The following is a 14,332-nucleotide window of genomic DNA, read 5'->3' as shown; positions in this document are numbered from 1 at the left end:
AAACTAGTGTATTCTACAAATGACCACGAGAGGGCAACACGAGACCAGCACTTAAAGAGGACCTTTAATGGGTCCAGAGATTATGAAATAAGTAGGGGGTTGTGTAGGGCATAATTCATGGATGTAATATCGCTTACTAGTGTGCCTGTCCGGCGCTTCGTTCCCCTGCTGTGGCCCCCGTTCACTTTTCCGCCTGATATGCTGATGAATAGCATCGGTACAGGGAGGAGGAGACTGCCTTGTTTCTCAATGGGCGTCTCCTTCTCCCTAGCTGTAGCGCGGTCCAATCGCAGCAGAGAGAGTCAAGGCCAAGGAGAAGGTGAGGTGTTTGTTTTTGTTTTTTTCTCCCTAGCTGTGACGCTCTGCGCTGTGATAAAAGAATATAACTACTGTAATACTGCCACCTATGTACAAGAATATAACTACTATAGTACTGCCTCCTATGTACAAGAATATAACTACTATAATACTGCCTCCTATGTACAAGAATATAACTACTATAATACTGCTCCTATGTACAAGAATACAACTACTATAATACTGCCCCCTATGTACAAGAATACAACTACTATAATACTGCTCCTATGTACAAGAATACAACTACTATAATACTGCTCCTATGTACAAGAATATAACTACTATAATACTGCCTCCTATGTACAAGAATATAACTGCTATAATACTGCTCCTATGTATAAGAATACAACTACTATAATACTGCTCCTATGTACGTCACGGTCATATTGGTGTTTAACCATGACGCGGTTTCCGTGCAGACTAGTTGCCAGGGGCAACGTATAGTTTGCACGTGCACTTCCCCTTTAAGGTGTGTCTCCCTGCTGTTTGGTGAGCAAGGGGTTGATCTTCTGGCTAGTGGGGATTAAGGGGTTTCCTGGGTGTGGCTGCAAGCTTGATATAAACCTGTGGCTTGCTGGGTGCAGTTGTACTACAGCCTTGCTTGGTGTTGGAGCTTTGCTCCTTGCCTAGGTGTTCCAGCCCAGTCCTTGAGGGCCACCTTTTATATATCATACTGTCACGGTGGGGAGTGGGGGAAACCCCCCACGTATAATGGGAACTGTTACTAGGCCAGACAACAATGAAGGGAGCAGGCCACAACCTACAGCTGTCCTAATCTGACCCTGACCACATGAGCAAACCCTGAAGGTGGGAGGGCTCATGCACTGGATCCTGCTGACCCTGACGGTCCCTGGCATAGGGGTCAGGAATAGGAGACAACCGGTTCCTCAGGGACTCAGATGAACCGGAGTCTCCAGCTGCCTAGTAACAGGTGGAGGGGAAATGACCATATGCAGCATCTGGATCGGCAGGTAAGAAGACCGGAAAACTCTCCTGCTGCAGGTGCCCACAGACCAAACAGGACACCGTACAGACAACACACACACAGGTATCCAGCACTCCTGATACTGCCTGGACCCATGCCGCAAGGAGCACGGCAGCTCCAGGCAGCACTGCATACACACTAATGGTTAACCCCTCCGGGAAACCAGCCACCTCACGGAGGTATCCACATACCGGGTGACGTATAGCACACATGCAGGGACCAACAACAGCCTAGACATGTAACAACCAGCAAAACGCTTAACACACCCAGAACATAAACCCACACCAACATACAACAAGTGAGGGTAAAGGTACATGGAGGATACATAAGGGAGGACAATTTATTATCCATAAGGTGGCTCTCAAGGACTGGGCTGGAACACCCAGGCAAGGAGCAAAGCTCCAATACCAGCTGTAGTACAACTGCACCCAGCCAGCAAGCCACAGGTTTATATCAAGCTTGCAGCCACACCCAGGACACACCTTAATTCCCACTAGCCAGAAGATTAACCCCTTGCTCACCAAACAGCAGGGAGGCACACCTTAAAGGGAAAGTGCACGTGCAAACCACAAACTACATGTTGCCCCTGGCAACTAATCTGCACGGCAACCGCGCCACAGTCAAACACCAATATGACCGTGACAATGTAAAAGAATATAACTACTATAATACTGCCTCCTATGTACAAGAATATAACTACTATAATACTGCTCCTATGTACAAGAATATAACTACTATAATACTGCCTCCTATGTACAAGACTATAACTACTATAATACTGTTCCTATGTACAAGAATATAACTACTATAATACTGCTCCTATGTACAAGAACATAACTACTATAATACTGCTCCTATGTACAAGAATATAACTACTATAATACTGCCTCCTATGTACAAGAATATAACTACTATAATACTGCCTCCTATGTACAAGAATATAACTACTATAATACTGCTCCTATATACAAGAATATAACTACTATAATACTGCCTCCTATGTACAAGAATATAACTACTATAATACTGCTCCTATGTACAAGAATATAACTACTATAATACTGCTCCTATGTACAGGAATATAACTACTATAATACTGCTCTTATGTACAAGAATATAACTACTATAATACTGCTCCTATGTACAAGAATATAACTACTATAATACTGCCTCCTATGTACAAGAATATAACTACTATAATACTGCTCCTATGTACAAGAATATAACTACTATAATACTGCTCCTATGTACAGGAATATAACTACTATAATACTGCTCTTATGTACAAGAATATAACTACTATAATACTGCTCCTATGTACAAGAATATAACTACTATAATACTGCCCCTATGTACAAGAATATAACTACTATAATACTGCCTCCTATGTACAAGAATATAACTACTATAATACTGCTCCTATGTACAAGAATATAACTACTATAATACTGCTCCTATGTACAAGAATATAACTACTATAATACTGCTCTTATGTACAAGAATATAACTACTATAATACTGCTCCTGTGTACAAGAATATAACTACTATAATACTGCTCCTATGTACAAGAATATAACTACTATAATACTGCTCCTATGTACAAGAATATAACTACTATAATACTACTCCTATGTACAAGAATATAACTACTATAATACTGCCCCCTATGTACAAGAATATAACTACTATAATACTGCCTCCTATGTACAAGAATATAACTACTATAATACTGCTCCTATGTACAAGAATATAACTACTATAATACTGCTCCTATGTACAAGAATATAACTACTATAATACTGCTCTTATGTACAAGAATATAACTACTATAATACTGCTCCTGTGTACAAGAATATAACTACTATAATACTGCTCCTATGTACAAGAATATAACTACTATAATACTGCTCCTATGTACAAGAATATAACTACTATAATACTGCTCCCTATGTACAAGAATATAACTACTATAATACTGCCTCCTATGTACAAGAATATAACTACTATAATACTGCTCCTATGTACAAGAATATAACTACTATAATACTGCTCCTGCAGGAGTATATCGCCCAGTGTATCTCAGACCGGTGATAAGTGAGCTGTGTAGTTGTGTGCAGTGTGTCCTCGTTGTGTAGTTGTGTGCAGTGTGTCCTCGCGGTGTAGCTGTGTGCAGTGTGTCCTCGCGGTGTAGTGGTGTGCAGTGTGTCCTCGCTGTGTAGTGGTGTGCAGTGTGTCCTCGTTGTGTAGTTGTGTGCAGTGTGTCCTCGCGGTGTAGCTGTGTGCAGTGTGTCCTCGCGGTGTAGCTGTGTGCAGTGTGTCCTCGCGGTGTAGCTGTGTGCAGTGTGTCCTCGCTGTGTGCAGTGTGTCCTCGCTGTGTGCAGTGTGTCCTCGCTGTGTAGCTCTGTGCAGTGTGTCCTCGCTGTGTAGCTCTGTGCAGTGTGTCCTCGCTGTGTAGCTGTGTGCAGTGTGTCCTCGCGGTTTACTGTGTGCAGTGTGTCCTCGCTGTGTAGTTGTGTGCAGTGTGTCCTCGCTGTGTGCAGTGTGTCCTCGCTGTGTAGTTGTGTGCAGTGTGTCCTCGCTGTGTGCAGTGTGTCCTCGCGGAGTAGCTGTGTGCAGGGTGTCCTCGTTGTGTAGTTGTGTGCAGTGTGTCCTCGCTGTGTAGCTGTGTGCAGTGTGTCCTCGCTGTGTGCAGTGTGTCCTCGCGGAGTAGCTGTGTGCAGGGTGTCCTCGTTGTGTAGTTGTGTGCAGTGTGTCCTCGCTGTGTAGTTGTGTGCAGTGTGTCCTAGCTGTGTGCAGTGTGTCCTCGCTGTGTAGCGGTGTGCAGTGTGTCCTCGCTGTGTAGTGTGTCCTCGCTGTGTAGCTGTGTGCAGCGTGTCCTCGCTGTGTAGTTGTGTGCAGCGTGTCCTCGCTGTGTAGTTGTGTGCAGCGTGTCCTCGCTGTGTGCAGCGTGTCCTCGCTGTGTGCAGTGTGTGCAGCGTGTCCTCGCTGTGTGCAGTGTGTCCTCGCTGTGTAGCGGTGTGCAGTGTGTCCTCGCTGTGTAGCGGTGTGCAGTGTGTCCTCGCTGTGTAGCGGTGTGCAGTGTGTCCTCGCTGTGTAGCGGTGTGCAGTGTGTCCTCGCTCTGTGCAGTGTGTCCTCGCTGTGTAGCTGTGTGCAGTGTGTCCTCGCTGTGTAGCGGTGTGCAGTGTGTCCTCGCTGTGTGCAGTGTGTCCTCGCTGTGTGCAGTGTGTCCTCGCTGTGTAGCTGTGTGCAGTGTGTCGTAGCTGTGTGCAGCGTGTCCTCGCTGTGTAGTTGTGTGCAGTGTGGCCTCGCTGTGTAGCGGTGTGCAGTGTGTCCTCGCTGTGTAGCGGTGTGCAGTGTGTCCTCGCTGTGTAGCGGTGTGCAGTGTGTCCTCGCTGTGTAGCGGTGTGCAGTGTGTCCTCGCTCTGTGCAGTGTGTCCTCGCTGTGTAGCTGTGTGCAGTGTGTCCTCGCTGTGTAGCGGTGTGCAGTGTGTCCTCGCTGTGTGCAGTGTGTCCTCGCTGTGTGCAGTGTGTCCTCGCTGTGTAGCTGTGTGCAGTGTGTCGTAGCTGTGTGCAGCGTGTCCTCGCTGTGTAGTTGTGTGCAGTGTGTCCTCGCTGTGTAGCGGTGTGCAGTGTGTCCTCGCTGTGTAGCGGTGTGCAGTGTGTCCTCGCTGTGTAGTGGTGTGCAGTGTGTCCTCGCTGTGTGCAGTGTGTCCTCGCTGTGTAGCTGTGTGCAGTGTGTCCTCGCTGTGTAGCGGTGTGCAGTGTGTCCTCGCTGTGTAGCGGTGTGCAGTGTGTCCTCGCTGTGTAGCGGTGTGCAGTGTGTCCTAGTGGTGTGCAGTGTGTCCTCGCGGTGTGCAGTGTGTCCTCGCTGTGTAGCTGCAGGTTGCTGTCTCCCGGTTCCTCCTCCTTTTGTTTCTAGGAAACCCACAGTAAACAGTTGCTGTCTGCCCGGCGTCTCTGAGAACTGACTGCTGCTTTCCCAGATATTATGTCTGATGTGGTTCACATACGCTCGCCGTCGGCCCCCTTCATCAGCGCTCCACGTACGCCGCCACAGCCCAGGGATCGGGGTAATCTGCTTTCATTTCTGCTTCCTGTTGCTGATTATGATAATTTTTTACCCTTAATTGTGATGACTGATTCCTTGAAAAGGAACATAAATAGCTTCCTTTAAATGAGCGCCGCTGGTTGTGACATTCCGTGAAACCGGAATTATGGCGGTCGCTGCTCCGATGGTTTATAGACCCGGTGCTGTCTCAAAATGAATTATTAAAAATAATACAAGTTCTAATGATTGTATTCATCTGCAGTACTGCAAGGTAAGCACCAGGTGGCGCTGCTTCCTCTTAAATTAATGAGGCCCGTATGTTGCCACCTTTACTGGTCTTCAGTCCTGTACTTTACAATTGTATTTTTATCACCCTTCAGCCATTCCACGCTCCCCTGCACTACCTTATTTGGGTGGGACTAATAGGACTCATCATCCTGAGCTTTCTGCTTTATGAATAGAATTCCAGAATGGCAGTGAAGACTGACACATAAGAAGTACAGTAGCAGAAAAGGAGCAGGAAGGGAAAGAGTCTCTTTTCTTAAAAATGGCTTAAACTATCCTAAAAAGAGTCAGTAGGGCGGTGGATTGATGGGCCGGTTGTCTCTGAGGGATTCCCCAGTCTCAATGCAGACATTAGAGCCGCTCCCCTGACCCTAGCCGCTCGATGACCCAACCTGTGGCGATATAACACTGCTTTTTGTCGCGTCGCCCCCATTGTCGCATCAGCAGCTGAGGGGACGTCTTAATGTATTCCTCACGTTTCATCGGAGCCGCGGCGGCGCTGACACCCGGAATTACGCAGCTAAAAATAATGAAGCGTGCTGATTAGCTCCATTTACAGGCGCAAGATCACATCCTCCCGTGACTGGGGAGATGGCGCGTGCACCACCACATCTGTCCTGTTCAGATGGAAATCAGCTTATGGCTTCATTTGTTGTCATACTTAAAGGGGTACTCCTCCCAGAAGGTCACATAGATAGAGTCCGGCAGGTGGGACATTCAGGAACGTTCAGGATTTCTCCAAGCATGGAGACAAATCTAGGACAACATTGGGGGCCCGTGGCCGGGGATGCCCCCTGCTACGGAAAAAGCTGGTGTCAAAAGAAATAAATTATGAATCCAGATGTTCTCATCAACATATAAATGTCAGCCAGTGCCCGCACTAATGGAGGAAAAAAAGGTTGTCATCAGATATCTAAAGGAGAAGTCCTTTGGTAAGGAGTCATTGATTTAGAGATAACCTTTCCGAATCGGCTCCAGATGATGACATTTCCAAAAATTAAGAAGACATCTCTAGTCTGGCCATCTCTAGTCTAACACCATGAGATCCAGAGGATGACATCTTCAGTCTGAAACCAAGAGAACCAGAGAAGGAAATCTCCAGTATGGCACCATAAGATCCAGAGGATGCCATATCCAAACTGGCTCCAAAGTAGCCAGCGGGTGACATCTTCAGACTGCCATTGAAATATCTAGAGGGTGACATCTCCATACTGGCACCAAAAGATCCAGAGAATGGCAACAAAAAATCCAGACGATGACATCTCCAGACTAGTACCAAAAGATCCAGAGGGTGACATCACTAGACTGGCAACAAAAAATCCAGAGGTGGACATCTCCAGTTTTACACCAAAAGATCCAGATGATAACATCGTCAGACTAGTACCAAAAGATCCAGAGGGTGACCTCTCCAGACAGGCACTGAAAGATCCATAAAATGACACCTCCAGATTGGTACCACTATTTCCAGAGGATGACATCTCCAGACTGACACCACTATTTCCAGAGGGTGACATCTCCAGACTGACACCACAATGTCCAGAGGGTGACATCTCCAGACTGACACCACAATGTGCAGAGGGTGACATCTCCAGACTGACACCACAATGTGCAGAGGGTGACATCTCCAGACTGACACCACAATGTCCAGAGGGTGACATCTCCAGACTGACACCACAATGTCCAGAGGGTGGCATCTCCAGACTGACACCACAATGTCCAGAGGGTGGCATCTCCAGACTGACCCCACAATGTCCAGAGGGTGACATCTCCAGACTGACACCACAATGTCCAGAGGGTGACATCTCCAGATTGGCACCAAGATATTTAGAGAATGACCTCAAAACACCCAGAGTACCGTACATTCACTAGAAACAATGAAGCCTCACACCAGCCAAATGCTCCTCACATACCTACTGGACAAGGTCTGTTTAGAGATTCTTGCTCTCCTTCCCTTTTTCTATAACTTAACCCATCTTGGGCAGACAGGGAGCTGTTGCTCAGGGGCGTGACATTTCTCAGCGGGTGTGGCCTTTTTGCTGCAGTTTTTTCCCTGTCACAGCTTACTAACAGAAGATACAGCTGGTGACAGTTGAAGATTTAAACTGAGCATGTGCGACCACCTCAGTGAAGTGGACAGAGAAATAAGGAAAAGAGAAAACAGCAGGTGGCGCTATACAGATACATTTTATTGAATAGCTCACTGGTCATAATACATTTTGCCGTGGGGGCAATCCCTTTAGGAAGATATCCAGTATCTGCCAGTGTTCTGAAGTGTGCGAGCTGAACTAAAGTGCGGTCTCCATGTACACTTTGCGTTCAAACCCGTTGCTCCGCCCATACGTTCTCTATAAGGGGCGGGGCTTTCCGGTCTTACATAGCGCTCTAACTTGCCGCAGCTCACCGCAACAAACAGGGAGCAGAAGATCGCCCCCTAGCACCGCGCCGCCAGTACGCGCTATACAGAGGTGAGGGGTCCGGCTCTCGGTGCTGGTGTAGAATAATGGCGGATAATCCCCCTAATATCTCAGCGCGCCCCTCACCCCGGCAGCTGGGACCCTGAGCGGATGGGAGGAAAAGGGAACAAATATGATATTTTCATCTTATTTAGAAATCCCGGAGAAACGCGGGAGATGATTGCCAAGGGGCTGGTTGCCATGGTGACGGCTGCCCTCATTAGACCATTGTGCTGCTTTTTTTTTTTTTTTTCGGCTACTTGATAAAAACATGCTAAAAATATATTTTTTTTAAAAAAATACGTCTGAAACACCGAAATATTAAGAAATTGTAAAGTAATGAGAGCTAATAATTAGTAAATGAGAGAAGTAGGCGCTTCAACATGAATTCTCACCACCTAAAATACTCTGTGCTGCTGGGGAAGCTGCTCCTTCCACTATATAACCTTCAGGCTGTGATCTCCCACCAGATCAGCACACTCCTCTCCTGAAATACTCTGTGCTGCTGAGGAAGCTGCTCCTTCCACTATGTAACCTTCAGACTGATCTCCCACCAGATCAGCAGACTCCTCTCCTGAAATACTCTGTGCTGCTGGGGAAGCTGCTCCTTCCACTATGTAACCTTCAGACTGATCTCCCACCAGATCAGCAGACTCCTCTCCTGAAATACTCTGTGCTGCTGGGGAAACTGCTCCTTCCACTATGTAACCTTCAGACTGATCTCCCACTAGATCAGCACACTCATCTCCTGAAATACTCTGTGCTGCTGGGGAAGCTGCTCCTTCCACTGTGTAACCTACAGGCTGTGATCTCCCACTAGATCAGCACACTCCTCTCCTGAAATACTCTGTGCTGCTGGGGAAGCTGCTCCTTCCACTATGTAACCTTCAGACTGATCTCCCACCAGATCAGCACACTCCTCTCCTGAAATACTCTGTGCTGCTGGGGAAGCTGCTCCTTCCACTATGTAACCTTCAGACTGATCTCCCACCAGATCAGCAGACTCCTCTCCTGAAATACTCTGTGCTGCTGGGGAAGCTGCTCCTTCCACTGTGTAACCTTCAGGCTGTGATCTCCGACCAGATCAGCACACTCCTCTCCTGAAATACTCTGTGCTGCTGGTGGAGCTGCTCTTTCCACTATGTACCTTTCAGGCTGTGATCTCCCACCAGATCAGCACACGCCTCTCCTGAAATACTCTGTGCTGCTGGGAAAGCTGCTGCTTCTCTATGTAACTTTCAGGATGTGATCTCCCACCAGATCAGCAGACTCCTCTCCTGAAATACTCTGTACTGCTGAGGAAGCTGCTCCTTCCACTATGTCACTTTTAGGCTGTGATCTCCCACCAGATCAGCAGACTCCTCTCCTGAAATACTCTGTGCTGCTGGGAAAGCTGCTGCTTCTCTATGTAACTTTCAGGCTGTGATCTCCCACCAGATCAGCACACTCCTCTCCTGAAATACTCTGTGCTGCTGGGGAAGCTGCTCCTTCCACTGTGTAACCTTCAGACTGTGATCTCCCTCCAGATCAGCAGACTCCTCTCCTGAAATACTCTGTGCTGCTGGGAAAGCTGCTGCTTCTCTATGTAACTTTCAGGCTGTGATCTCCCACCAGATCAGCACACTCCTCTCCTGAAATACTCTGTGCTGCTGGGGAAGCTGCTCCTTCCACTGTGTAACTTTCAGGCTGTGATCTCCCACCAGATCAGCAGACTCCTCTCCTGAAATACTCTGTGCTGCTGGGAAAGCTGCTGCTTCCACTATGTAACCTACAGGCTGTGATCTCCCACCAGATCAGCAGACTCTTCTGAAATACTCTGTGCTGGTGAGGAAGCTGCTCCTTCCACTGTGTAACCTTCAGGCTGTGATCTTCCACCAGATCAGCACACTCCTCTCCTGAAATACTCTGTGCTGCTACATTCACTAAACAGACTGGCACAGTTGCCATCTTGGTGAATTTTCTCGTTTGTCCTTTCTCTGGCTGTGTTGGTTTTAGTAATAACCCCGAGGGGGGGGGGGGACGTGAATTCTTGACATTGCTGACCCCGTTGCTGGTAACGGGTCAAAAGTCAAGAAGTTGGATTTTATGGAACACAAGGAATCCTGACTGTGCAAATAAAAAGGCGAAGCACGGAGAGACATGTTTTATGGAGCCCAGCGCACTTCCCTGTGTCTCACCGTGTGACCATGACTACCGGAGAGGTCCACTGATCTTTCTCACGAGCCGCACCCAGCTTTCCCTGAACCCTGAACGGGATTATACTCTGGAAACTAGGAGAGCTGTGTGACAGGTTCTGCTCCATTATATTTAAAGGGATGGTCCACAAAACCATGGCACCACAGATGTTCACTTTGGCTGCAATGCTAGATGCAACCCATGGACAGGTGTGGCGCTGTTTACTGAAGAAGGCAGTCATGTTTTTCTAATCCTGGACAACCCCTTTAAGTGGGCAGCAGTATGGGCCCCTTTACCTTATCTTATAGGGTAACCAAACAATACATCATAGCTCGACACACAGGCCCCTCCCCTCAGGGCTCTCAGCCATTCAGGAAAGCAGAGGGGAGTCATGTGACATTAGTCCTGACTAAAGAGGAACAGGGCGGGTCCTGGTAGAAGTCAAAGGGGCGGAGCTCTTTCCTTTTAGTGTCCCGATTAGCACTTTGGAAGACTCCTTTAAGGGTGTAGTTCTGCCTCCTGCTTCAACTTGAGTGGGGCGTTGTAGAGTGGCCATAGTCTGAGGATGTTGTGTTCCCCTTTAAATAAAAAATAGTCTAATGTGCCATCTAAGGCTCAATTTTATTTTTTGACAGAAGCCACCGCCGCGCACAACATGCCATGTAAGAAGTGTGCCAACCTGTGTGCCACCATTGATAAAGTAGAGAAGGAAAAGGAGGAGGCGCTAAGAGACCAAAATGAGGTAGGAACCACCAGGAGGCATCAGTGGCACAAAGATCCGCCAGTGAACACCCACCATGCCACAGCTTCATTGCACAGTACCCATTAGCCACTGGGCACGGGGTAAGGACGTGGGTCGAGATCACGAAAATCGCAATTTAGCCTTTATATGTAAAATGTTCATTAAAAAATATCAAAAATCTTTAAAAAAAATTCCATTGTGCCCCAGTCTCTCCAGGAAAGGTTGGCTGAGATCTCCAGGAACCGCAAACATCTTGAGGAGGAAAGAATAAGGACGCTGCGTCAAAGGATACGGAAAGAGCTGGAAGAAGAAATGGAGGAACTGCGGCGGAGCTGGGAGGTGGAGTCTACCGCGGCTGTGGAGGAAGCGTGCCAGGAAACGCAGAAACGGGCGGAGGGGGAACGGGAGAGGGAGATGCAGGCGGTGAAGGAGGCGGCAAAGGTGAGATAGTGGGGTTTAACATTTTTATTTTTAAAAAAGGCCCTCAGGGACTGCATGGGGTTATCCAGGGGAAAAACATTATCCCAAAAATATCCTGTCCAAAAAAGGACCCCTATCTCATAAGAGAGCAGTGGAGACATAAGTCGGCAATTCTATATGACCTTTGACATTAATCATTGAAGATGGTATGATTGATGGTAGATGGTTCTGCTATTAGTGGTGCCATAGACTCCTGACGAACCAAAGCAATATGGCCACTGAAGGGCCCTTAAGTGCTGTCCCCCAAGTGCTCTTTTCTACAAACAGGAATCTGGTTAAGATAATGCTAAATCTCCATCCCAATTCTCCTTGTGCTGTGATTAGCAGCTGAGATCCCTGAAAGAGGAAGCTCGGGGGCGTGACCAGATGACACTCCTACTTATGACTCCTCCTCCATGTACACACCCATGCGCACCATTTATATTATAAAGCATAGTGTAATTATCTATGTAATAGTGGCTCTGACCAGTGACTATCAACCTCTTGCTATTGTTAGTTGTATTACGAGGAGTGTATGAAGGATGCGGTTTCCGAGGCTGTCAGGGAGGAACGAAGACGGTCGGACCTGCAGAAGGACGTCCTGAAGAGGCAACACGAGGGGGAACTGAAGACGTTTCAGGAAAAGTAAGAGGCTTATTCTGGATGGTCTCCTGTCCTGGTCCACTATTACCATACGATACACCGTACATTGCCCATGTACTATTCGTTCCTATAGGTATACACCACGCGTTTCAGGTCAGATGGCCATGCTGACTGTTCTAGACTGAGCTGCCCTGGACAATACAGGAACAATAACTCCCATTATTCTGTACTGACCTCATCATCTATTATATACCGATACTGAACCTGCATTTCATCCCGGCAGGATTTGTGCCGTTCAGGAGCAGCTGAAACACGTCATCCAGGAGAAGACTGAATTTGAATGTCAATTTAAGGTATTTTACATATACTTCTGTACCTTATATGGGTAAGGTAACGGTCGCCACTATTGGCCCCGCCTCCAATTCACAAGGGTCAATATCATCGCTATATGTGGGTGGACAGTCACACCAAAAGACTGCTACTTTCCAGTGTCAGAAGGTCCAGTGGTCAGCTACAGTTCCATCCTGTATTATACTCCAGAGCTGTATTCACAATTCTGCTGTTTCTTAGTGGAAACCGTCAGCAAGCTTAATATTGGGCTAAGCTGAGCTCCTAGTTAGTTTTTCCTACGTCTTATTCCTCTACAGAACCTGGTGAAAAGATGATACTTCCCAGAGTCCCCCCCAAAAAAACAAGCTGGGAGATTTCAGCTCTGCAGAATTATGACTGCTGCTCTGGAGCCTAATTCGAGCTGTCACTTTGCTGATCTTTTTTCCTTGCAGGAACTACAGTTGAATTACAAGCGGTTTATCGACTTGACAGACTCCGCCCTTCATTCCGATTACCTTCTGCGCCTGATCCGCCTGGGAAAACCACCCGGATATGCCCACTGCGCCGTCCAGACCGACATGGATGCCGCTGCTTTATAAGGTTCTAGGTCACCTCCCATCTGATGTATACGGGGATGCTGGTCCATCTGATAGTCTGGAATATCTGATAGTCTGCCACTAAAGAAACTGCATATAAAGGGTAATTCCCTTAATTATTAGTCAGTAGATTGTAAGCTCCTCTGCTTTGGATTTGTATAAGACCTTACATCCACATGTCGCCCTTTTGCTCCTGCTTTTATTAAAGATTTTGGATGCAAAATGCCATTGCGCTGCAGTTTTCTCAGTCACCACTAGAGGTCCTCAGCATTCCACCATCTCCCTGGCCAAATCATCATAGTCCTGTTCCCTCCTATACACTTTCCTTCTCCTTCCACCTTCTCTTTAGACTCCAGTGTTACTCCACCTAGTAACAACCTTGCACTGATCACAGCTTACACTCCACTCGCATCCAAAGCTGCACTGACAATTTATCTTTCTTCCACTTGTAATGCAGGGTAGCCATCCAGTAGGTGGCACTATAGAGCTGGATATTTACATTCATTGCACTCCTAACAGCATTGGATGTGACTGGAGTGTAATATATAACATTACAGTTAGATTTAACCTGTAAGGCGCTGTGGCTTAGTGTAATCAGGTCCCCCGTGTAATTACAGTGGAGACAAGTTTAATTACGTGATCTGCTTATTATCTTGTTAACGAGTGTCAGACACGTTCTCATCAATCCGTGACGAAGAAGGATCTGCATGTTCCAACTTATCATTAGCCATGCTCAGACCTCTGACTTCTCCCTATCCATAGTAGCTTTCTTCCAGAAAGAGCACCACACCTGTCTAGTGGTTGTATGGGGTATTACAGCTCAGCTCCATTCACTTCAATGGAAATGAGCTGCAATACCAGACACAACCCATGGGCCGGCGTGGTGCCGTTTCTGACTAAATCAGCCATGCTTCTTTAATATTTGACTATATTTACCCGAAGGGGTGGGGAAACATTGATACGTCCTGCTTCTAATGAGTCCAGGGGGTGGAGAAGCATTGACACGTCCTGCTTCTAATGAGTCCAAGGGGTGGAGAAACATTGATACGTCCTGCTGCTAATGAGTCCAAGGGGTGGAGAAACATTGATACGTCCTGCTTCTAATGAGTCCAAGAGGTGGAAAAACATTGATACGTCCAGCTTCTAATGAGTCCAAGAGGTGGAGAAACATTGATACGTCCTGCTGCTAATGAGTCCAAGGGGTGGAGAAACATTGATACGTCCTGCTTCTAATGAGTCCAAGAGATGGAAAAACATTGATACGTCCAGCTTCTAATGAGTCCAAGGGGTGGAGAAA

At 47.2% G+C, this 14,332-nt stretch overlaps 1 protein-coding gene across 1 annotated transcript; it reads left to right on the top strand.

Annotated features, from left to right (window-relative positions):
• Positions 1-5,293: 5,293 nt before the first annotated feature.
• On the top strand, positions 5,294-13,327 carry LOC122925762 (coiled-coil domain-containing protein 91-like). Its single transcript, XM_044277111.1, has 6 exons — positions 5,294-5,414; positions 10,941-11,047; positions 11,255-11,488; positions 12,024-12,151; positions 12,393-12,462; positions 12,892-13,327. The coding sequence occupies exons 1-6, from the start codon at positions 5,333-5,335 to the stop codon at positions 13,036-13,038; spliced, it is 768 nt and encodes a 255-aa protein (XP_044133046.1). The 5' UTR covers positions 5,294-5,332; the 3' UTR covers positions 13,039-13,327.
• Positions 13,328-14,332: the final 1,005 nt, after the last annotated feature.

This window comes from Bufo gargarizans, chromosome 2 (genome assembly GCF_014858855.1).
Source record: "Bufo gargarizans isolate SCDJY-AF-19 chromosome 2, ASM1485885v1, whole genome shotgun sequence".
NCBI classification, from domain to species: Eukaryota; Metazoa; Chordata; class Amphibia; order Anura; family Bufonidae; genus Bufo; species Bufo gargarizans.
This window is presented reverse-complemented; position numbering and strand designations above follow the sequence as displayed.

Bases quoted from the DNA above. Each gene is read 5' to 3' on its own strand.
- LOC122925762 (XM_044277111.1), top strand. From the start codon at position 5,333: ATGTCTGATGTGGTTCACATACGCTCGCCGTCGGCCCCCTTCATCAGC. The intron at 11,048-11,254 runs GTAGGAACCACC...ATTGTGCCCCAG, and splicing joins CGCTAAGAGACCAAAATGAG to TCTCTCCAGGAAAGGTTGGC. The intron at 12,463-12,891 runs GTATTTTACATA...TTTTCCTTGCAG, and splicing joins AATTTGAATGTCAATTTAAG to GAACTACAGTTGAATTACAA.